The sequence below is a fragment of the Heterocephalus glaber genome, unplaced genomic scaffold (assembly GCF_053883595.1).
Source record: "Heterocephalus glaber isolate CG9 unplaced genomic scaffold, H.glaber_assembly_v1.0 deba00000546, whole genome shotgun sequence".
NCBI classification, from domain to species: Eukaryota; Metazoa; Chordata; class Mammalia; order Rodentia; family Bathyergidae; genus Heterocephalus; species Heterocephalus glaber.
In genome coordinates this window covers 29226593-29251374 of record NW_028258147.1, presented here as the reverse complement: position 1 = coordinate 29251374, position 24782 = coordinate 29226593, and the positions used below count along the sequence as shown (strand labels likewise).

The window sequence follows — 24782 nt, the reverse complement described above, 5'->3', positions numbered from 1 at the left end:
CAGAACATTTTTTTATGAGAAGAATTTCTATTCTTCAATTTTTTTCACTGCATTGATTCAATACCTTCATCCTCTCCTATTTAAATTTGATCCTCATCTTGTTTAGAAAAGGAAGTTTGACTTACTAAGGTTCCTTTGTGCCTGTGAATCACAGCCAAGTGAGGAGAGGTAACAGTGATGCTGTTTCCAACAAAGAGGAGTGGAAACTCTTGTGTATTTCTCTTACGTGCCATGCAGACACCAACACGGGCTGTCATACCACACATACACAGAGGGATCCATTATTTATACCTATTCTTACAGAGGCAGAATCAGCTTTCGAAACCTCAACATTTTAAATTCAAAATACCTCTCCAGCAATCTTTGCTTTGTAATTGATGGGTTTTTTTAAAGGGCAAGATTTGCTGAGAACCATGATAAAGTCAAAAGAGTGGAACTATAGTGATCTAAAATGATTTAATTTTCTAGAAAATTACTACTTTCTACAAGCTGTATAAACTTTAATTAAACAGACAAGGAGGTCTATTGTTTTTCCTTACACACATGCAACATGTTAGGCTCTTGGGATACTGGTTAAAAAAAAGACAGCAGACTGAAAAGATTATAATTTTTAACAATATCTAAATATAATTAAGATGGAATGTATTTTGCCATCTTTAAGGACCAACAAGTACCCAAAATTTGTTGCTTTCCAGAGAAAATAGTCTTTACTTCACAACATGTATAAAGTCAGCTTATTAAAATGAACTGTAAAAAAATTAAAATGAACTTTAGCTCCAAGTTATCACAAGACAATGCAGAAACAGTACATATGAACACTATAGTTTTTCAGTAAAATATCACCAAAATGAGCCTTCCTGAAATATTGAAAGCAATGCTTAATGTAGCCATATTAAATACAATGTCCCCAACATCCTATAAAGGAATATTTTGGTAGCTTCCACTACAAACTCTCTAGATGCATATTTAGAGGAATGGTTCCAGGAGAAGGGATACCACTCAGATAAGCGCAAACACTGAATCTGACAGTTTTCTCAATAAATCACAGGACATAGTCATTGTCCACAAAAGATTTCTCCACCTAAGCAATCACTCATGCAATTCTCTTCTTTTCACCTACTTTCTCTCATTGCCCTAAGCTCCTTCTTTCCATGTTTGTTCTTTCCAAGCTGTGCTCCCAAACCAGTGGGCTAAACTCACTGAGAGGATCTCAGTATCTGAGATCTCTTGTATCTGATATGCAAAGCAGTTTAATGAACTTTGTCCTACTTATAAAAGCATTTGGGTAACATTGGTGTCAGTGTGATTTGGGCGGTCACCAAAACTGGCCCACTGAGGTTAAATGAAAATCAACTCTAATAGGGACAATTTGAAATAGAATAGCATTTTAAACACATCCAGGTATTTATACATGTTGCTTGCATTCCAAAAATTCTGAACAAAGCTGTATGGCAGCTACAGTTTCATAAGCAGCCTCTTGCAGGATAATGTTGAAGTTATGATAGAAAATTGAGAAATGAGGGAAAGGATAGTATATAGTAAGTATGCTTATGATTATGCACACATTGAGTTTGTAGGTCAGCTGTATTAAGTATACCAGTTGATTAACTATATATATATATATATATATATATATATACACACACATATGGAAGATAGGTTTAAAAGCACTATAAAATTTATCTGTATATGTATATGCAAGCAGAGTGAAATACTGTATTGTGTGTATAAATATCAGGTAGTATAAAATAAAATACCCCTGTAGTTGTTTGTTTGGGGACACTTTGGATTGAATGAGATTTACAACAATCATTTCTTTCAAAGCCACAAAAACATCACACTTTTTAGTTTTAAAAAAGTCTAGTTTTTTGGCAGTTCCTTTATCACATCTGTCATCTCCTAAGCTTTGCTTAGCCAAAGCACTCAGACTTCAATTTTGAAATTGTCAATATAGGCCTTCTAATCTTTAAGTCTTAAATTATCTAAGCAGATTAAGTACCATTATCCCATGCTTAAAGGACTGGGGTAAAAAATGCAAAGGAAATACAAATCTTTATTTTCAGGCAATTAAGTTCCTGTGGAGGCTGTATTTGGGGCATGTATTTGGAACATGGCCCAATGTATTTATGTAAATAAACAGGTAGACATGGTGAGTACATTAAATCTAGTCTCTAGATCTGTAAAACAAAAAAATGGCTCTATCTAAGAAGCTTAGTTATCCCACTTTTAACTCACAAGTTGTTCATAGTCCATATTGACACTTCCTAATGTGTCAACTGGCAGAGTATGTCTTGAAGCCAAGTGAGATATTGCAAAAGAAGAGAGGGAAGGGGAAGATAGAAGGGAAGACGAACGGGGCTCATTTTCACAGCAGCACCTATCTGTGTGGTGATCTGATTTCTCCTATGATCTCCTATCTGAGATGAAAGCAGGATTAATGTAGTTCTTTACTGTTTGCATTATATATCTCAAAGCTCTAAAGGCTTAAGAAATAAATACAAATGCTGCCTTGGAGCACAGGAGAAATGGAGCTCGAGTGGGGTGGGTTGATATCAAAAGGACTAGCTAACTAGGAAAAGTTATTTAGCATTTGGGAGGCGATACAGAATTTAGAGTACAGTAGTTTGTATTAGGGAGCACAGTCACTTTCTCTTTTCTCATTTTCTGGGGCAAGGCTTTTGGCTAGCTGATGGGGCCAGCATTGAATGTCATCTTATTAACAGTCTCCATAATGACCTTCTGGCTCATTTGGAATGGTTTGCAGTTGCAAGCACACATGAAAAGGGAAAGGAACCCTGCTGCATGTTTTCACACGAAAGCACCTTTACTTTGCTACAACCAGACATTTACAAGAAGGATTTAAAAGAGGAAAAAATCTTTTAAAATATCAAAATGTTGAGCTTTTGTGTTTCCACCGCATGTGACATTCCTGGATACTGGAACCCCTAAAGCGTGAGTGTTTCTGCAGCCTTTCAGAAGTGCTTGTTCTTTTGTTGAGGAAAAAGGCAAGTCCATATTCCTGGGATCTCAGAAGGTGAAGACAAATCGGTTTCATTTGTAATGCTTAGTGTACACACCCCTTGGGGTTAAGGGGGAACGCTTCCCTCCTCTAAATTGAACTGTGATTTTTAGCTGCATTACCTGGAGGAGGGCGCGCCATAGAGCAAGTAGCTCAGCGTACAGAGTTGTCTGTTTGCTTGTTGTTTGTTTTTTAACGAACTCAGAACTCCCCGGGAGAACAGGATCTCCGAGATGGGAGTGCCTAGGATGTGACCCTACAGTCTATACTCTTGCCTTATACAATTCCACCCAAAGTTTACTTTTCTTTAACTCTCTAGCCCCACAAAGGCAACCATACAACAAGTCACAACACCTACAGCCCACTCTACCAGCGGAGCCTTGCTTTTCCACAGGTTCAGAAGTCCTGCTGGCAAGTTCATTAAGTGTGCCTCCCATGCTCCTTTAGGTTAGAAATGGAAGTTATGTCCTTTGCTCCCTCCCCTGGCTGAAGGCCACATGCCAAAACAGTCCGTCCTTCGTGGGCAAAGCCAAGGAAATGACCTGAGAGGAAGATGGATCAGGACAGACCAGAAAGAGAGGTCTCCAAGCTATCGGACAAGGAGGAACAGGGGTCTTTCCAGCGTGCACTCCCGCCGTGGCACCCCAGGAGTTTGCAAGTCCTTCTGCCTAACGTTCTTCACGACTCCCTGAGTGGGGTCAGCGGGGAGCTTGGCGTCGGACTTTTCCGTCTAAGGGGCCCGCAGGTGCTGGCGCCTAGGCAGCCCCGCCCAAGCTCCCACGCCTAGCCTCTGCGTCCCAGCGGCGCCGGACTCCCGCTGCCCGCCCCCAGCGCGTACCTGCAGGGGAAATTCGCCAAAGAACTTTCTGAGTTGCAGGAACTGAGAGAGCATCCTGCTAAGCGAAGCTTTTTGTCCAAAACACAGCACCCAGGGCCAACAATAAAGGAGTAGGAATCTCAATGCCTGACCACTACACGCTCACCTCCAGTTGTTTTCACCACACCACCAGCAAATTGGACTTCTCCAGAACCATTTCCTCCCTTTATTTGGCTTTTCCTGACTGTTGTTTTCTCGTTATTACGCTGGTGTTTTAACAGGGAAAATTTTAGTTGAACGGTTATTGTTTGGGAATCGGTCACTAGGAATCATTGCTGCCTGGAAGGAGTCACCTGAAAATTCCACTGAAAAAGTTCTGAGCGTCAATATCAACAAATCCCTCTGCCTTTCTGTCTTTCTGATTTTATACTACAGTCTGCGTAGCCCCGGTTTGCCCAGCGTTTGCATCCATGTAGCTAAAAGCACACGATTCGTTTTTAAAATGTGAAGTTTGTCAGGTGTGGGGTTTTAAAAAATTATTTTAAAGTATCAACTGAAATCTCAAGTAATTAGTTGCTGTAGGTTAAAGGCCTTTATATTGCTGGAAATTTTCTAACCTCTTGTATGACTGGAACAAAATATTAGAGTCACAATTCAGTAAAAGTTTTTAAATTATGAAAACATAATGGGGGTCCTAATGAGAAGAGAGTGGATTGGTTTTTTTTTTAAGTTTTCATTTTTTAAAGTCATACTTTGGTTGTAATTCCTTGAGTCACAATACGGAATCTTTGTCAGCCAGCAAAGAATCTACATTTTAAATAAGGGAAATGCAGGCTACAGTCTCCCTTTGTTTCGTATCTTTTAGGGGCACAGCATACTAATTCTTTTAACTTGTATTTCCCAACTTAGAAAAAACTTTCAAGGTAAATTTGAAAAGCTAACTTGAAACAAAGACAAAACAGAGGGTGGTTTTTATTTTATCTGAGAAAAGGATGTATAAATTAGTTAGACATGGAGCAATTAAGTTAAACATCGTCCTGAAATATGTAACATGGCCAGGAGGGCTTTAAAAATAATTCCATCTACCAATACTTACACATACACAACTAGTATGAAGCACCTATCTATCAACAGCTGCCATTACTTGCAAATTATACTCAATTGAGAAGCCGCTAGATTTATCTTCCATTGTAGTTTGGAATTGTGTGAAGGCAGCTATGTATGCGATCTATGTATATATAATTCTTATACTCTATATGTTTAGACATACACTCCTTTTTAAATGTTTATGTGGTTAGTCACTTTAAGAGTATCAAAATAAATCGTGTGTTGGCTTACACGATCTCCCAAGGTATTCCCAAACACTGATGAACAAAAACCTTTATCTGGCAAATGAAGAGCTACCCATTTAAAGGAAAGAATGGAAAAGGGAACTCGATTTATTCTCATTTGTTTATCGCTAGATTTTTCCCCCCTCTCTGCAAATTCATTTGAATAGCTTTCAAGCCGGAAAATGGAAATGTGGCTCCTGCCCTCTATTTCAGCGGCAGCGGCAGCGTCCTGGCAACAGCGCAATTTTCTATCATCAAGGATAAATGGCATCGAACAGAACATTCTGATAAAAAAAAAAAAAGAAAGAAAGAAAGAAAAGGGGGAAAAAAGCTTCAGCCAAGGAGTCCATGATTGCTGGCCTTCCTGTCTGTCATCCCTTTACAAAATCCTCTCTGCAAACCTGAGCGGCCTGCTGTCAGAGCTAATAACGTCTTCTGAAGGGGGTGGAGGGGGGGCGCAGCCTTCCCTGCACAATGTTCCCATTTATTAAATCGAGTGCTTATTTTTAAATTGCAAATATCTTTGTTTGGTTCACTGAAAATTAAAACCAAGATGTAGGAAGTTACATGATGCAACAATTATTCGTGTCATATCAGAGCAGCAAAGCCCTATCTCGCCCTTCTCCTGGTTCAGGTTTGGGTGAGGGGGAAGGGGGAATCCAGAGCGGGAGGATTCTAGTGGAAAAATACAAATCCGTTCGCCCTGCAGGTAAGCTGAGAGTAATTGGAAGCCAGTGGAGGATGTGTGTGCCCGGGAGGGCGAGTGGAGCGCAGCTCCTTGCGCGAGTGTGGGCGCGGTCCGGGCCGCGATGCTGCCGCTGCGAGCAGGTAGCACCGACTCCGAGCCGAGCCCGGCCTCCCGCGAGAAGCTTTGAACGCAACGGTCGCTATTTCTCCCCGACAGAGAGGACTTTCCGGAAAAGGCCTTTCTGCTGGGGGGATCCGATCCCTCGGGTCCCCGAGCCCACACAGAGGTCCTGGGGCGCTTAGAGAACACCCCTGGAGGAGGTCCTGACTCGTGCGCCGGTCCCGGAGGCGGGGGCTGAGAGCCTAGAGGAGCACCCTCACCTCCGAAGGAGACTGCAAGGCCCGGCCTGGGGTCTCTGGGGCCGTGCTCACTCACGCCTAGGGAAGTGGGGAGTGGGCTTGGCCGTTCACTTGCTCGCGCCCCTCGAAGGCTTGGGCCATCACATGCAGCGCTTTGGACTGAAATTGACAGGGCCAGGGAGAAGTAGGAAGGGGGGAGAAGCCGACTGGAATGAAGACAGCCTTAGTGTTAAAGCCATTTCCCGAGAAGGGATGGTAGGGATTTTCTTTCTTTTTTTTTTTTTTTAAATCTTGTTGAGTAAGAGAGATGAGGGAGGGGACTACACGAAAAAAAACACCCCAGATTTTAACATCCTTTAAAGCTGTCAAAAGAAAAAGGATGATGGAGAGGTATACAAAAGGGCCCTAAAATTCAGGGACCCTAAGAAGCAGGGGAGGTGGCCAAAGTGTGGATAGCAATGGAAGGGAGGAAGCGGAGGAGGTGGGTAAGCAGCTTGGTTTGGTGAGTACCTCAGGAGGCTGAAAATCGTGGGAGGAGGGGAACGATGGGGAAACCTTTGTTTAATGAGGAAAACTAATTATTGCTCATCTGGAAGTCTGGGTCCCAGCTAGGAGAGGAAGGCGGGCACCTGAGGGATGCAGTGCGCATGCGTGAGCCTTCGGCTTTGCATCATAAGGCTCACGCGTGAGCCAGGGCCCCCGCGCCACGGCCAATAGAATCTCGCTCTCATTGCGTCTCCGGGTCACACTGACATCTTGGTTCCCCCACAATAGACCTTTAAACCCTACTCAAAAGTAAAGTGTTTTAGTATTGATTCTCACTCACGCACGGAAGCTTTCTGTAGGAAATGGACACGGTTTAGGACCACAAATACATTTACTACATGCAAGGGTTAAAATATTCAGAATTTAAGAAAAAGTTAGAAGAAGGCAGGGGAGAGAAGGCTGTTTAAAGAGCCCTGACAGGAAGTCAAGCAATCCTAAGGCTGCTGCCGGCTGTTGGACCAATGGTGAATGGGCTTTGTCTGTTACAAGAAAATCTCACCTTCTTCATTGACCAAATGAGTCTCAAAAACATAAATTTTGCCTGTACAGGGATGGCTGGGGAAAGCACCCTTAAAGTTTGCTTCCTCTACTCCATCCCAAGCCACACATAGTTCCCAGGGAGATGGGAGCTGGAACACCTGTGTTCCAGCCGTCTCTTTCTTCCCAGACACCAAAGAAGTCTGGGGGCAAGGGGTCCATGTGTTAACATCTGTGAAATGGGGCTAATTATAGAAAGGGAGAGGAAACCAAAAAAGGAGACAAACGGCATGGTCTCCTCCCTGTCTGGGCCTCTGTTACCTCCACCCAAGCTCAGAGGCTAGAAATGACGAAGTTGATTCTCAGGGGGTACAGAAAGGGTGGGCCAGCTGGGAAATATTACCTATCCTACAGCAAGGCCTTCCCCAGCTGTAGCACCATTCTGACCATTACCAACCACCTTGCACTCTCCCCACTATGTAGCCCTGGCAGAATTGCTACCCACAAATAGGCCTCCAGCACCCCTGTCTAAGAGAGCTCATATCCCATTGACAAGAAAACTGCTTCTTTTTAATCACTGAAATAAAACAGGTGGGGATTATTTGCAGGTCCTCTCCTCTTTTGTGTAATTCACAAGTTTCCAACATAGGATTAAGCTTCAAATGCATTTGGTCGAGTACATACTTTTTAGTACTTAGTTCACACAATGTGATGATATAACCATCCCAGCAGCACCTGTTTGTCTTTCCCATCCTCCTGGCCTACAGTTACATCATGGCTTTGTGTGTGTGTGTGTCCCAAAACCCCACACCAGATCTCCAAAAGGTAAGAAACTAAAGAGTGGCTCAAAGTCTCACCTGTTAATGTAAAATCACTATCATCTGATCGTAAGTATCAAGCTGGCATATTGCTGAAACGTATAGCTTCCAACAGCTATGTCTATTTATATATACGCACGAAGGGTCCAAAGTCTGGGACATGCACTCTACTGCTGAGCACCCCCAGTCTGAAATATTTCTTGAATACTTTGAATTGTAGGCTTTTTCTTATAATAGACATATCTTTATGTTTTAAGGAATAGAGAAATAATAGTGTGTTTAAAAGGAAACATGGAGCTAAAAAAAAAAGTCTATCAGTTGATCAATTATTTTTACTGCCACTCACTGAAACAAAATCCTCTTGTCTTGTCTTGTGGGTGGCTGGGATAAGTGAAGTTTTTCTGAGACAGAATCACATTTTGATGTGCAGGCTGGTCTTGAACTCACTTTGTAGCCCAGGTTGCCCTCAAACCCATGGCAATCCTCCTGCCTCAGCTTCTCAAGTGCTGGGGTCACAGGTGTGCACCACCACATGTGAAGAAATTTTTGTTGTTTGTCATGAGGAAAATTTAATCAACATAAATTGCTAATTCACGTCTGACCTCTTTCTGAGGCAGGTTTCAGATCGCAAATGAGGCTGACTGTGACGACTGTTAGCTCTGAGAGTAGACCAGCAGGGAAGAAAGACACTGAGGTGTAGACATTACCATGACCAGGGCCCAAGCGTCAGCCACAGCTTCAGCCTCTGGAGCTTCTGCTTTAACCCAGGTAGCTCTGCAAAACCTATTTCCTGTTTGTGCTGACTTCAGGGTACTACTTGCTCCTTCCCATATACCCATATACAAGGGCATGGTTGACCACTAGGATCCAGCATCACCAGGGCCAGTTGGTTTAAAAAAATAAAAAATAAAATTAAAAAAAAGCTGAGCTTGGAGCATACCTTCCTTTACAGGGCTAACTCCCTCTGACTTAAGTTGGAAATGACTGAGTTATGAGAAACCGTTGAGGTTAAAAGGGGGGGAGGGCTGAGGACAATGACTACAAAAGTGCAGCAGACTGTGCAGAGGTTTCTAGGAATCAACTCTGCCTCTTTCTTGAGGAACCTGACAGCTGTGCTGATTGAAAACCACCCTGGGGCCAGGGATTTAGCTCTGTGGCGCCACCTGTCTTGCAAGTGCAAGGTTCTGAGTTCGATCCCTGGTACCAAGAAAGAAAGAAAATCATTCCAAGTCAGGACAATGTGGATGATTCCTTTTATTTATTTATTTTCGTTTTCTTGCACATGTCAGCCAGGAGGCAAGAAAGAAAACAGAGGCTTGGGATTCTTCATCAGTTCCACTGAGCTTTCAAGGGGTACCTGGTCTCCCCTTGGCCAGGATCTGCTCTCTTGGGGGGGCACCTGCTGAGGGACAGGAAGGCTGACCATGGAGGAGGGGATTATGACTCTGGTCCAAATTCTAAGAGTCCCTGAGCCCTTGTACAGGTAGCCAGCAGGCAAGCACCATGTTCCCCAGGTCGGCCAGCCGGCGTTTTCAAACAACTGGAATTATAGGCTACATCTTGAATATAAATTAGACTTCTCTGCAGTGTGACTTCCCTTTGAAACTCAACTTGTCAAAGTATGGTTTTAATTAAACGTCTTCCGGTCTGGAAAGATTACATGTTTTGTAAAATATATCCTAGCATGAAATTTACTTCCACAATCTGAAATTAGGCTCCTTGTAAATGTTTTAATAGAAAGAAGAAAGAAAGAAAGAGAAAGAAAGAAAGAAAGAAAGAAAGAAAGAAAGAAAGAAAGAAAGATAGAAAGAGTTGTGTGAGAGAATAGAGCAGTTCATACTTGATACATTCCCTTCAAATGTCCAACCAGCGGGCCTGAGAGCCATACAAGTCCCAAGCCAGCCTGCCTGCACAGGCAACAGTAGGGACAAGACTGCTGGTTTAGGATAAGCAAGTAGACCAATCCCGCCCTGGCTGGCTGGGCCTGCACTGCTTTAGCAGTTGGATACAATTCAACAGACAAGTTAATCCTGTACTGATTTATTTTGGATCCATCTGCAGGAAGCCTTGTGCCCCCTCGATGCTGCAGACACCTGCCTCCCTCCCCATCCCAGACTGCTGTATTTGCCCTAAGAAAGATAAAGAAGAGATTATGTGATGCAGAATGGACCCCAATGGAATTGAAGACAACACATTTCAAAATTTAGAGTTCTCTTTTGAGCCTTCTTAGCTCATATTTAGAACAGCAATCTCAAGACCATCCCAACTGCCCCAAACCAACCTAAAACCTTGCCTTGGGTTACAAAGGGTCCCTGGGGGCTCACTATCTCCTGCCTGGGGGCATATGTTCCCCACCTAGCCCTTAGAGAAAAAGGACCCTATCTCCCAGCATGGGGGCAGGGAAGGTGGCTGGCATTCTGCACCTTTCTAAGATTCAGTACAGAATTAAACGCTGGATCTCTGTGGAATTATCTATTCCTAACTACTCTCTAAGGAACCTGCCAATTCTGACTAGATTTGCTGGGTTTGAGTAAAACTTGGTGCACATGGGGTGGGGTGTGATGGGTAAAAGGGGAGGGGTATGCCTCTCCTTCCTTCCAGATAATTGGTACCCAAGAAATGAAGGGGGTGGCACGATAGGGAGCGTTGTTTACTACCCTCCACCCGAAATAAGCAAGACCAATATCTCGCCTGGCTTTTCGCCCTGTTTACTCCATCCTCATTCAGTGATTGGCAAAGCAGGCCCTGAAGGCAAAAGCAATAATTGCTCCTTGCTCTCCTTACTAGGGAAGTGTGTAGGCATTTGAAGTGTCCTAAAAATAAACGAAGGAGCGAGAAAATGAAAAGAGGACAGAGTGACAATTTGTGGCAATTAAAGCGTCTGCACGCTGTTGCTGCAGGAGCAGGGACCCACAGTGGTTTTTGTTTTTCCAGGCCTGATGATGTGATTAACTTGTTCGGGAATTTGCGTCCCAGGTCCGCGCGTGCATGTGCCTGTGTGCGTGAGTGAGTGTGCGGCCAAGAAGTCCCTGCCACGTCCACACCTGTGTGGAACATGCAGCCCAAGGCGGCTCCTGGGGGCCTGAAAAGCACCTTGGCTTTCAGTAAGGGCGGCGACCCCTCCTCCTTTGCTGCACCCTAGACTCCTCCCCAGGGAGAGCTTCTCCGAGAGTCCAGTCTTTTGGGAACTCTGAAGCAAGTTTTCAGCTCCAAGGTATCTAACCTTAAAGGGGGAAAACACAATAAGGCTAACTTCTCTTTTGCAACCACGAGAAATGCAAAGGACTCGAGGTGGGGTGGAGTGGGGAGGGGAGGGCAGGGGGCGGCCAACCAAATCAAAGCTTGGAAGACATTTTGACAGCGAGCTTGAAATATTACCCTTAATTTTTGGAAGATTTTCAAAAAGAAAAGGGGGTGGGGGCTGTGAGAGAACCACAACTTTCTCCTGTCTGTCACTCAAACGGCCAGAGAGGGGTCCAACCTCCAGCACACGAGGAAACACACAGCGAGAAATTGCTTCAAGATACAGTGGGCTCTCTTCTCTCCTTACCCCCACCTTTCCTGAGCCAAGAATTTTGCAGAGAGGGTGATGGCGGCGGTGTTTCTGGGCGTCAGAAATCTGTGCACAGCCCCCAGGATCAGAAGGGTTAACGCCAGGCTGTGCTCCGGAGAAGGCCTGGCGCCCCAACTGGCACCCTGCGTGGACAGCACCTCCCCATCCCCACCTCCACCTCTCCCCAGCACTGGGGGGGGTTGGGGGGAGGCAGCCACCGCTTAAACCCACCCGAGCTGGCTTCAATGAAAGCTGGCAAATCCGGCGAGTCTCGCAGAAATTTTCTCCAACCCTAATTCAATTTTAAAGCGGATTTTTACTATTAAAAACGCTGCCGAGCAACACATTGAATTAATCTGACTGTACGGTTTTAATTACAGTGAGGGTTTCTCTACAAATCTGTACAAGACAGTGGCTGGCTCTTGGAGGAGCTCGGCCTCCTGAATTGCATTATCCAGCCCGGTTCCCGCAGACGGCGGCGCAGGCGTGGGAGCCAGCTGGGGCTCGGGAACTCCGGCTCCTTGGCTCCTGAAGCCCGCTTGCTTCCCGGCTCCTTCCCCTCGCCTGTCCTTCACCCCAGGCACAAAGAGTCCAGGATGCCTACGTGTCCTTTTGGGACTGCTGGACTGACATCCAGAAACACTACTCTTGCTTTTTAAACTTTTTGGCCCAAACTTTTGAGCTTCACTACCCTTGTTCTTAAGATGGGCCGTTTTGTCCCGAAACAGTGACCTCTTTGGTAGTTTCCTGAAGAGTCCTCCTACTGATCTCAAAATCAGAGTGGGCATCGGGATGCACTGGGAGTCTGAAGGAAAAGAAGGCTGAGAAATAAGGAAAGGAGCAGACGAGCACGTGGACCACTAGCTCGCTTGCCAGGTCCAGCCTGCCGGCCTCTACCTCCGACCTCTCCCCCCAGTTTCTGGTGTAAACGCACTCTGCAGATCCACAGGCCAGTCAGGCTGCCCTTATCAGCTTCTGTTTTTACTTGAGCAACTAACTTTGTGGGGTAGTAGTGTCAAGCAAACAAGACTGGAAGGAAACTTTACAAACATCCAAAATAAGCAGTCACACCCATTCTCTTTTGCCCACTGTCTAATATTCTTCCTGTAACTCCTTTACCTCTCTGCTCCCCAAAGATGATTAGCTCAAATATAAGCTTGCCAAATGGACATCACTTTTCAATGTGTGTTTGAAGAACCAAAGACTTCGAGCTATATGAGGGAATGGGCCTGGCTTGATAGAGTAATAGGAATGAAGAATATTTTTCTAGACAAAATTAGTAAAACATACAGGGATAAAAGGAAAAGGATTCCAATCTCAGGGCAGAATAGAGGAGGGCTCCTTGCTCCTACATTCACAGGAGGAAAAACAAAAATATTTTTTCTAGATAAAAGAGAAAGTGAACAGTTGGGTTTTTATTTTTATTTTTTTACCTTAAGAGCTCTCAAAACTGTTGACCCCTAAAGAAAGTTTTACTTAAAAACAAAGAAATTACCTGTCCATTTATTAGGACATTCCAAAATAAAGAAAATAAGAAGTGCCTATATATATGACAATTATCAGTGCATTTACATTGCAGAACACACAGAACACACATTTCTCTCCCATCTCTCTCTCTAATGAAAAAGTGGTTTTCATTGATTTTTCTGTCGTAACAAGAGAACCAGCTAAGAGTTCACAGGAGAGCGAAAGGCTGGTTTTCATCTCAGGTTTTCCCGAAGAACCATCCCAATCTTGGCTCCCCCGTAATGCTGAGGCATTTGCTGTGACTTTATTATTGTTAGTGCTGATGAAGGGATGAAATAATCAAACAAAAGATGCTTCAAGGCATTTAGGAAGATGGTTGGATAGCTATATTAATTCCTTATTATGCCTAAAAATAGAGTGCCATTTCCTGTTGGTGCTTGCTCCCTGTCACCCTAGGGCTGCTATATACTGCAGTGGTCAGGGGCTCCTGCTTTCTAAAAACTGGCTGGACAGCAAGCTGACTTCTCATATCCCTTCCCATCTATCTCCCTTTGTCTTGCTATATTTCCCAGCCTGGCAAGTACTTGGGCGGTGGTGCTCAGTCTTGATTTAGCCTACATACTGAGAAGACAAACATTTCCATATATCCTGTTTTCAACCAAGTATTTAAACACTGTGGAGTTCTTCCCCCCACCCCCGGGCTGCAAAAACAATGTTTATATATTAGGGAGTAGGATCCTATGGTACCTCAGAGAGTTGAGAGATAAACTGAGAAACAGAATGAAAGACAGAGGAGAAAGGAAGGAGGAAGGAAGGAAAGACAGGCACACAGGCTTCTATATACAATTCCAGAATTTAAGAAGGAAGAAACGTATGCTGTTCTCAACTACTTCACTGTCTTTCATCTCTTGTCTACTAAGAAAGCTTTGGGTGCTCACACACCTAGAAGTGGAGTCACAGAGGAGGCAAAGAGTATTGGGTTTCAGGACCTACTTGGCTTCATTTTCATTAACTCTGATAGACTCTAGATTTTTAAATGCAGGGAGCAGGAGCCTATAGATTGGGATTTGCTTAATTGATAGTCCCCAAACGGGACATGCTGAAGCCCTCTGGAGGGTCAGGGCCATGTCAGAGCTTCCTAGCTGGCTATTCTCAGGACACAGGACTTGCAGGGATGAGGGAAACACCCCCAAACTTCAGAGAGGCTCTTTTCTGGGTGTGGTGTAAACAAAGTCCACATGTTAGCTGGATTTGGGGAAACTGGGGAGGAGAGTATTAACATGGACATCTCAGTTCTGTCACTAGAGAAAATATCACCGAAATCTCAAAAGCTTTCTTGCCTAGGTTGATCCTTTTGGCTATTCCTAAAGATACCATCATGAGTTCGGGCTAAGAAAGGGGATGAGGCAGCTCCCTTGTGCCCTGGAGCCTTGACAGGTGTGTGTGTTGGGGGAGGAAAGCCGGGTGTCTGGGTTTCCAGGATATCAGGCACCCTACGACACACACACACACACACACACACACACACACCCCAAAGTTTACATTGAATGAAGAAAAAGCTAGCAGGAGATTTTCTTCTGTTGTCTCCATTGAGGAAGGAGGGGCGCAGTCCTTAGCATGGGTACGTAAATCAATACTGAGTTATTTCTTTGAATTCAAAGGCTATTTATCCAGGTCTAATTTCTTTAGAATTAACGTGATAACTGAGCCCAACTTAGCAACCAAACCCAGCCAGGCCCTGGTGAGCCTGAATGTATTTCCAAAGCCCCCTCTGAGGCTGCAAACCCACCTTAGCCATCCAGGCATTCCCAGGCCTACATGTGTGCACAAACACCCTTCCAGAACTCGAGCAGCAGGAATTCTTAGACCCAGTGTGCCCATTCCTCCAACCCTGGCCTCTGGCCGACTGAGCGAGGCGGTCTTGTGCCGGCAATATGCAAGTGTTTCTAAATAACACGACAGCCAATATAAAAGCTTCAACAGCTCAGCACCTTAAACGGCAAAAGTCAGCCGAGGCCTCAAGATGTGCTTCCTAAAACTTCGGAGAGTCTGAGCCTTATCTACAACAGGCCTTTAAAGAGCCCACAGGCCCGGCTCCTCGGGTTGCCAGGTTTACTTCTATATGAATGATAAAGGCTTCGCTCCCAGCCAAGCAGGCCCTCCTCCTTCCACCCCCAGGGTTGGCCAGGTTCCCCTGCGGGAGAAACAAAGAGTTAGGAGCCAGGACTTGGCTGGGGGCGAACTGGCGCCGGGGCGGAAGCCCCTGAGGTGTGCGCCTTTTTTTTGCAAGGTTCTGAAAAACCCGATATTTTGCCTCTCCCAAGAGGGCTGAAGGTGCGAGCTGGGCTAGGGCAAACTAGGGGCGATTCCCACCACCTCACGGGAAGAGCAGCCGAAGACTTTAATTGGCGATAAAGGACAGGTGGGAACCTCTTCCGCCGCAGACAGTCTCTGCGCGCTGACGTCTTTGCGCCTTGGCTGGTGGCAGAGGCCACACGTGGTCGTTACTCGCAGCGCGCCACCTTGGCGCACCCGGTGGGGCCACACGGGTTCTCCGGCTCTCTATTCCGGGGTCTGGCTGGGAAAGTCGGGCGGTCAGGACTGCAATTTGGATTCTAGCCCACAAGTGCAGAGACCGCTATCAAACGCTGTACTCCGTTTCTCAAGGCCCACCCTGGGTCGTCCAGCAGTTCTCAGCTGGACATTTACCAGACACAGCTACCACCTCGTTGCACTAGCACACTTGCACCCCGAACAGAGTTAAGGAGTTTTATCCGCCCCCTAGCAGGGGAGAGGTAAGAGCCCAGAAACTCCAACTCCAGCGATAATCCCAGCCTGCCTAACTGCCTCGGGCATTAAATAAACGGGGTGGGGGCTTTACAAATAGATGCCTGCCGCTGCGCCCCAGGACCAGTGCTCGCCAGTGCGAAGACCTTCCCTGGCCTCGCCATGGTCCACCCCGCTCCGTGCGCCATCTGAGTTGCAGGAAGTCAGGGAGAAAAGCTGTGCACCTGCGAGCATAAAGGGAGAGAGAGAGACAGGCAGAGGGGCAGAAACGCCTTCACTGTGTTAACAACAAGCTGCAAGGTACAGTGCAATAAAACTGCCACGTCTACCTGCTGGCTCTGAGGACCTTACCAACAGGCTCAGCGCCCAGCCTGGGTACACCAATGGCGCACCGGGGTGGGGAGGGCACCTTCTCTTTCCTTGACCTTCCTTTTGTCCTTCCCCCCGACGCATATCTTCCCCTTACCAGCCCACCTTTCATTTTCCTTGAAGATTTCTGTTGTTGTTTTAATTCACTGCCGATTTGTAAATGCATGGATCGGGTTACTGGTTAGCGTGTTAAAGTGCACCTCTTGTTAAAAGGAAGGGAACAAGGGACGTCACTTAAAAATGAATTCAGAGTTACTGAACCGGCTCCCGAGACTCAAGAAGTTAAACACTGCATCTGGGGAAAGGAGAGAAGAACACACGTCGCTGTCCTGGGAACTGCAGAGAACCCGTGGGCAGCGAGCTTTGGGTCTTTGGATAAATTAAAGAATAGAGAATAAGAAGGAAAAAAAAAAAGGCCAACTCGCCTGGCGATGCCTGGAGACCCCGGGCTGGGAGCTGAGAAAATCAATTAGCATAAGCCACTGCCGCTGACCTTTGAGCAACCTGTGAATGGAGTCCGAGCAGCTCCGTCTGCAGCCGCCCCTTGCGGCACTTAACAGGGGGATACAGCACCCTACCTCTCACTTCTCAGGTTCCTGGGGTCCGTAACTTACGGGGTATAGGCGAAGTAGGGTGTAAAGAAGTTCCCAGTAGTTATCCTTAAAAGGAGACAGACTCGTCCCCGAAACCTTCAGACACGACGACACAGGGATGTTAGATTGCACATCCCGCCCTCTGGGTAAAGGCTGGCAGCTTGGGTCTCTTCGAGACCGAAAAGCCAGCACCTAGCCTGCGGAGGTCTGCAGATCTCGCCCACCCAGCCTCGAGCCTCGGGCAGCGCCGGTGCTCCGCGCACCTGCAGTCCCGGGACTCGGACCCTTGAGTGGCTCAGCTGAGCTCCGGCTTTCCTACCTGGTATCTGGGCCTGAGCTGCGCGCCGCGCCGGGGCTCCGCGGTCTCCGCTCGGCTGCACGGACCTAAGTAGGTCTGGAGAACGGAGGGAGAAAGGGTAGATCTGCAGCCCTGGGAGGCTCCAAACTTAATGTCTTTCCCCAGTCCATCTTTGAAAGAGAAGTGGTTCTACCACCTGGATGTGCGGATATAAATCCCCTTGCAAATAATAAATGGATTAATAATAACAAGGTATGAAGTTCTTTTTATAGAAAAAAAGGAGAGAATTGAAACTAAATGCGGCAGTTAGACAACCATTTTGATAAGAGGATAATTGAGGCGACACTGGTGTATAATTAGAGGATAATTTATGCTATATCCACTTTTATTCCACCTCCCAAAATAAACCCAGTCCATAATCATTACAGGCAAATTGTTCTGAATTTTATAGCAGCAATTTGAACAAAGTACTGCAGTTAATCATGGGAGATTTTTGTGTATTCCTGATTAGAACTCTAATTGCCTCCTTCCAGAAAGTAAAAATAACTGTAAAACGACTCTATTTTTATCATTAACAATGTTGACAATAAAATAAAATCAATTGGAATTGTAATCGAGAGACAAATTTAGGACGAAGGCACTTTTACTTGGGTAGTTTATATTGTAATCAAGATTTGCCAAACCACTAACCGCATGTATCATTTGCATATATTTGAAAGCATTACAGTAGCTTCTGTTTTCAATAGGAAAAAATGCATTACTGTCAGTCCTCCAACGATTCGCTTTCACAGCAGGCTGCTGCGTTCTGGGTTAACCGCCCCCCCCCCCATATATAGGAATTATGGCCTGGAACGGGCAGGAACCTCGCCAGAACAGGGTCTGATTTTTCTTTTTCTTTACCACCCCCTGAATGGGGTGGAGCCCAGGTGTGGGGGCTCTTCTTTCTCTGTGGTTTCAATAAAATACATCTAGAAAAATCCACGGTGACAGGGCGCTCCCGCGGGAGTGTAGCGGGGTTGTTGTGGTGGGGGGAGTTCGAGGGAGGGGAGCCTGGCTTTAAATGCAAGGGGCACTGCTTCTGAGCACAGGCAGCCCACAAGGGTGCGAGGGGTGGGAGACAGAGCAGCCTCCAGCCAGGCTGTGCCAAGGCTGTGATATTGCAAACTGGGGACCGGGGATTTGGGGCAGGAGCTTCGAAGGAGAGCGTCGGCGGTGGGCCGGGGCGGAGGCGCCTCCCTCCCGGGCTGCCCCGCGCGCCGCGCTGCCTGGCCAGCGGCTCCCAGCTCCGGGCTGGGATTGGAGTTGCCGAAGGTAGAGGAAGAACTCAGCAAGCGGCGCGCAAGCCAGTGGAAGCCGTGCGCCTGTGACGTCAGGGGGCGACTGACCAATAGGGAGGCGCTGCCCTTTGGAGACAAACCATTCGACTCGTGGCGTCTACATCAAGTCTGAAAGCAGACGCGCAACTTTTGCAGAATCCACCTTAAAATCTCAGCCTTAAACTGCACCAGCCCCCAAAAATCCAAGGGGGGAAAGCAGGGGGGGGGAAGAGCAGATTCCCCTCCCCCTCTCCGCTCCCTCCCCCTTCCTCCTCCCTTCGGGTTAACAAGGCCCCGCTCACTATATCTCTCTTTATATTAAATATATATAGATAATATATATTAGAGAAGAGCGAGGGAGAGGGAGAATCACCTCCGCCCCCCTCTTTTAAAAAAATTTTTTTTGCAAGGATCCCAAGAGCTAAGGTGGCTGCAGAGGGGAGAGCCACGCGAGCCAAGTGGGGGAGGGTGGAGGAAACCCGGGAGAAGGCTCTCTCCAGCCCCCAAAGTTTTGATGATGACCATGACTACGATGGCTGACGGCTTGGAAGGCCAGGACTCGTCCAAATCCGCTTTCATGGAGTTCGGGCAGCAGCAGCAGCCTCCGCAGCAGCAGCCCGCGCCGCCGCCGCCGCACTCACAGCAGCCCGCGCCGCCGCCCGCGCAGCAGAGCTCCCCGGCCATGGCGGGCGCGCACTACCCGCTGCACTGCCTGCACTCAGCGGCCGCTGGCTCCCACCACCACCACCACCACCACCAGCACCACGGCTCGCCCTACTCGGCGGGCGCGGGCAACTCCTACAACCACCGCTCGCTCGCCGCCTACCCCTACATGAGCCACTCGCAGCACAGCCCTTACCTCCAGTCCTACCACAACAGCAGCGCGGCCGCCCAGACGCGCGGGGACGACACAGGTGAGAGGCCGCTGGGGCAGCTCGCTTCTCCCGCCTCCCCACTGCCCCCCACCCCTCCCGCGCGCCCCGCTCACTTCCTCCGCGCCCCGGCCCCCTCCCCCAGGCTGCCCGGCGCGCCCCCAGCCGGGCCCGTGCGCACCCGCTCGCTGGCGCCTGCCTGCCGGCCTCTCTCGGTCGGGCCCCTTCCCGCCGCCGCGGACCCCCGGCTTCCTCGCCTGCGGCCCGCCTGGCTCCCCGGCCCCTGGCAGCGCTCCTTTCGGGCTGCGCCCGGGTCTCAGCGCTGACTTCGTTCCACCAGCGGGTCCCGCACTGCGCTCTTCGGACTGCGGCGTCTCTGCGCCCCTTGCCTGGCTCCTTCCCTCCGGGCTGTAACCCGCCCGCGTGTGCCAGGAGTGCGTGGGGGACCTTTCTGGGCCAAAACTGGGGAGTGTGTTTGGCTTTCCAGCCCACGCTGGGCAGGTACTGGCCTACTTTGCTTGGTGCGCCCGGTGCGCTTTGGTGACTTGGAGGAAAGCTGCGTGGCCTGCGGCTCTGGTTAAGCTAGTGACAATCCGGCTCTTTTCTGTGGACTTTGAGGCTTCCCCCACCCGGACCCGACCCCTTCTTTCGGGGTTTGCGGTACAGTGTTGGCTGCTCCTTTGTTCGTGGAGGCAAAGCACAGGGCCTTGGGCTGAAGGCTTTCAATACCCGAAGGGCTAAGTTATCGTGAGAGGCGCAGCCTGCTCCGGGTCTGGTCTAAGCGCCTAATGGTCTAAGCGTGATGTGTGGTTTGGGGGTTTGGGTCCGTCTCTGCAGAATCATTTTGAACGTGCCGAGGGGGCCTGATGCACTGGGCTTGGAGCTGGTGACATCAAGTCAACTGGCCTCAGAAACACCTGGCTCAAGCACAGCTGCGGGCATTGTAAGGCCGAGCGGCGAACTCCACTCACCCGGAGAACTGACGCCTCTCCCGGCCTGGAGCCTCAGAAAGCCACCGGCGCCTCGTCCAGTGGACCGAGGACCCCCGGTGCTCCCACTGTCCAGCCACAGGGCAGCGTTAGGGCCAGAGACAGGGCCTGAGAGAAGCTTAGGCACCCTCAGGGCACACACGGGGACAGTGGACCCTGAGAGATTTGGACGGTGAGGGGATACTTCGAGGAAACCCATAATAGGCTTGGGGAAAACCCGACCTAAGCCCAGCCAGCCAGCGCAGGGGGATAGCAGCAGTGGCCTCAGGGGTGACCGTTTTTCTGTGTGTTTTGTTTTTTGTTTTTTGTTTTTTGCTTACAGATCAACAAAAAACCACAGTGATTGAAAATGGGGAAATCAGGTTCAATGGAAAAGGGAAAAAGATTCGGAAGCCTCGGACCATTTATTCCAGCCTGCAGCTACAGGCTTTAAACCACCGTTTTCAGCAGACTCAGTACCTGGCCCTTCCTGAGAGAGCCGAACTGGCAGCTTCCTTAGGACTGACACAAACACAGGTAATTCGTGAGGAGCCCGAAAATCCCTGAAATGCTGGCCCAGCTTGCAGATCCAGCAGAAATTCTTACCTAGTCAACTAAGGATGAAGGAGCTTAAAGACAAATGCTTTTGCTCCACTTGCACATTTTCTTGGGATCACACAATGTGGAATAAATAACCTGGTATTGAATACTGGATTGGATTTACACTTCTGGCCAACCCTCGCTCGGCGACCCTGCCCCAGCCTAGCTTCTTTTGGTGACACAACTCGTAATTCATTCAAATCTTATTCCAGAGCAGAGCAACAGGAAAGAGAACAATTATGTAGGAGAAAAAATATATACAGGCTAGTAAGCAAAATAAGGTTCACCTTTCTTAGGACACTTTTGTGGGCCTTAGGAACTAATAAGAATTTTAACTCATTGACACAGTAAGAAAAATTATAAAGCAAAAAGGAAGGGTAGTAAAAGGGCAGGATAGGCTCCAGAGGGGATAACAACAGTACCAATGTGTGAATTGTTTGCCCTTGGATTTCCTAAAGATTTCCCTAACCTCAGTGGCTAAATCATCCTGAGGGATGGGCTGGTGCTGGCTGAGGTACCTCTCTGGAGCAGAAGATTTGGGGCAATGGCAGAGTTGAAGATCAAAAATAATTATTCTGCAAATTCTGGCAGGTGAAGCCACAGTGATGTACAGTTGCTGAAGTTCCTCAGTCCTACTAATGTAAAGGAAGTTTCACAGAAGGGGCTTAGGTGGGTGTATTAGGACCCTGGTCTTAAAGCCAGGCCTAGAGTCACCTGTAGTTTTTGTCCTTGTCAATTAATTTAGCTGCATGGAGCAATTGGCCTCACGTGAGGTAGATGATCTTCATTCAGCAAGGGGACCCTAGGTTTTATGAGATGATTGATTGCTCAGGACTGATAGTGTGGCACCTTAAAATACACAGTCTTGTAAGCTCTTCTTTTCAGTCTAGCCTGTTCTCTCTCTTGCCATATTGCCACTGAAAATATTGGGAGTGACATAAAGTGCTACTAGCTAGTGACTTTGTATTATTCTTGCAAGAGCAGATTTAAAGGTGAAGAAAGATTTACCATAGAAGTTTCTTCTTCAAATAAAGTAGATCAGGGAGGTCAGCCTACATAGGTTCCTATCCCAGATTTCTGATTCATGTTTAGTTTTCAGAAGCTTTCTACTTTCAATGACTGCACTAACAATCATGTGATGATTGTTGACTCCAGTTTGACTAAGCAATGTACAAAGTAGAGAATGGGGGAGGTACAATCCTTAGTGGCTGCAAGACTATATGGTTATATTTATGTCTGGAGAAAGATGCACCACGAATCCTCTATAGCAATGGGCACTATATGCCTAGGTATGTTCAAGATATTTGGTTGTAAATATACAGACTTTAATCTATTCATAGTCATTTGCTCACTGAACATGCATACAGATGCCAGCTTTGGAGATTGGTAAATATAAAAACAGACTGTTAGGGAAAGTGCATTCAGTTGTATGGCTTTGATATGGAAAGTGCTTATTTTAAAAATTCTTCATCAAATTTGGTACCTGTTTATCTCTTTTACTTTCTTATGTTATTCTCACTTATGTTGATGTTTTAAACCCGGGACAGTATCCAGCTCAAGAATCACGGGGACTCTAGGTATCCAGGCAGAGCTCTAGTAGGTTGGGGGTGGAGGGTGGAGGAGGCTAGAAAGAGGTAGGGGGAGGTGAGACTTGGTCTCCCAGTGCCGTGGTGGGTGGAGGGCCCCATATTTGCTTCTTAAGCCTGTAGTGACACTAGAGGCCCTGGTTCAGTATTTATCAGGCCTAATGATTGCTGCATTTCTTACAGGTGAAGATATGGTTTCAGAACAAGCGGTCTAAGTTTAAGAAGCTGCTGAAGCAGGGCAGTAACCCGCATGAGAGCGACCCCCTCCCAGGCTCCGCAGCCCTGTCACCGCGTTCGCCAGCGCTGCCTCCAGTGTGGGACGTTTCTGCCTCTGCCAAGGGCGTCAGTATGCCCCCTAACAGCTACATGCCTGGCTATTCGCACTGGTACTCCTCTCCACACCAGGACACGATGCAGAGACCCCAGATGATGTGAGCTGTCAGAGGGAACAGAGGGGATGCCTAAACAAGGCAGGGAGGACCCTGGACCTGCTTGTGTCTGCCAAGCCGAGCCAGAGGAGCAGGCTCAGGAGAACTTGTATGTGTGGCCAGGAGCTGGCTGGGGTGCTCTCTCTCTCTCTCTCCCCCTCTCTCTCCCTCTCTCCTTTTCCCTACCCCCTGTCCCCCTTTCTCCCCTTTCCCCCTCCATTTCTCACTTTTTCTTATGTTTTATTCATTCATTCTGTTTTCCCCTTTACTTTCCTGTCCTTTCCTCAACTGCCTTCTTCCTTGAACAACCTTAGTAATTTCTTATATTTCAGAGAGAGAGAGAGAGGAGAAAAGGAGAGAGAAGAGAGACTAGTCTCTGTGCCAGCGCTCTGAAAACCCCTCATTGTAAGGATATTTTCCCTTACCCCTTGGGATTCAGGCTCTGAGCCTCCTCTTCTCTTTGGGAGTATCCATCAAAATGACTTTTTTTTACAGACATTTCTCCCCACCAGAAGAATCTGCACAAACATGGCAGCATTTTTACTTGTTTAATGAGCTTAAGACATTTCATGGTGAAAGAGAAGCATTTTGGACTCCTGCATTTTTATTTACTAATCCCAGACTGACAAAAAAGAAAAAGAAAAATAAAAAACCCTCACATAACAACCCTTCTCTAAAGAAAATGGAAAACTCGGCTGTAAGATTAGAACATTGCCACGAGAGGAATGCTGCATGTTTTATCAAAATGCAATGACCAGAAATGATGATTCATTTAAAATACAAACAAACAACAACAAGAAAGAGGCTCTTTCCCTACCCCACCCCCAAACCTTGAACTGCAATCAGGAAAGACAGAGAAAACAACCAAAATCACCATTCTGTTGCTTTGACACCTTTACTAGGTGAATTGGTGGCATTCACAAAGCTTATAGAAACGTTTATATCAAGAAGCATTTCTGTATATATTGTTGAATTTTAGTTGTATATATACTTTGTATGTTTTTGTCTTCTTTCATATATGGAGTAAAAGCCACAAAATTCTGGGAGTGTCTGTATATTTCTCTGTGTGCTCCTGTCTCTCTCCTCCCCTTTTTTCCTCCCTCCCATCATATTTTCTATCACTCTGAAAAGAATTTCTATTTTCTAATGTGGGAAGCCCTATATATAAACATCAAGTGCCTGAAAAGATGTCACTTTGCACTTCTAGCCTTTGTCTTAAGTACCTCACCATTAACCATGGATGTTTTCTCAGCTTTCTTTTACATGTTAATTTTTATTGTAATTTCTACACATATATCTATCTTTTTAAATGCTAGAATGAGCTATCCCCAGGTTTACCCCTAAATAGCCAGTAGTTGCTAGTACTGAAACTGAGTGCTCCCCTTTACCTTTTCCCAGACAAAATAATACAGCTGTGTTTATCTTTGTTTGGAGGCAATTTTTAATGAAAAAAGAAGAAAGAATAAAGAAAAAATCAGAAAGTAAAGGACACAATTATGCCTATTTAATGTTTAAAACCCACTGCAAGCTAGGTAGGAAAAATGTACTATCCTTGATGAAATACATCCTTCCGATCTTATAGAAAGCAAAGAAATAATGAAAATGAAAAGTCCTTTCGTCATACAAGCAGGAAGCCCCATACTGTGAGAATTAATGGCTACAGACCTGGGCATCCTTCAAATTATGAACCTTGAAACCACTGAGCCATTTATCAGAAGTCAATAGAGATACTCAGAGTGCTCCATATAATGACAGCGACATACAGTCGTGCAAAAGGACAGTCACTATAATTAGACACAAAGCAAAGACTACTTACCAATATACCCGTTCCTTTTTTTGTTGAGCAACTTCCACGCTCAGTCAGTCTTCAGAATGGTTTAAAACCGATCA

General features: G+C 46.8%; 1 protein-coding gene across 1 annotated transcript; it reads left to right on the top strand.

Moving 5' to 3' along the window:
• The first annotated feature begins 18785 nt into the window (after window positions 1-18785).
• Window positions 18786-23394, top strand: Dlx6 (distal-less homeobox 6). The gene is made up of 4 exons (XM_087204694.1): window positions 18786-19352; window positions 20622-20815; window positions 22648-23001; window positions 23225-23394. Exons 1-3 carry the CDS (start codon window positions 18953-18955, stop codon window positions 22897-22899), a joined length of 846 nt encoding a protein of 281 aa, XP_087060820.1. The 5' UTR covers window positions 18786-18952; the 3' UTR covers window positions 22900-23001; window positions 23225-23394.
• Window positions 23395-24782: the final 1388 nt, after the last annotated feature.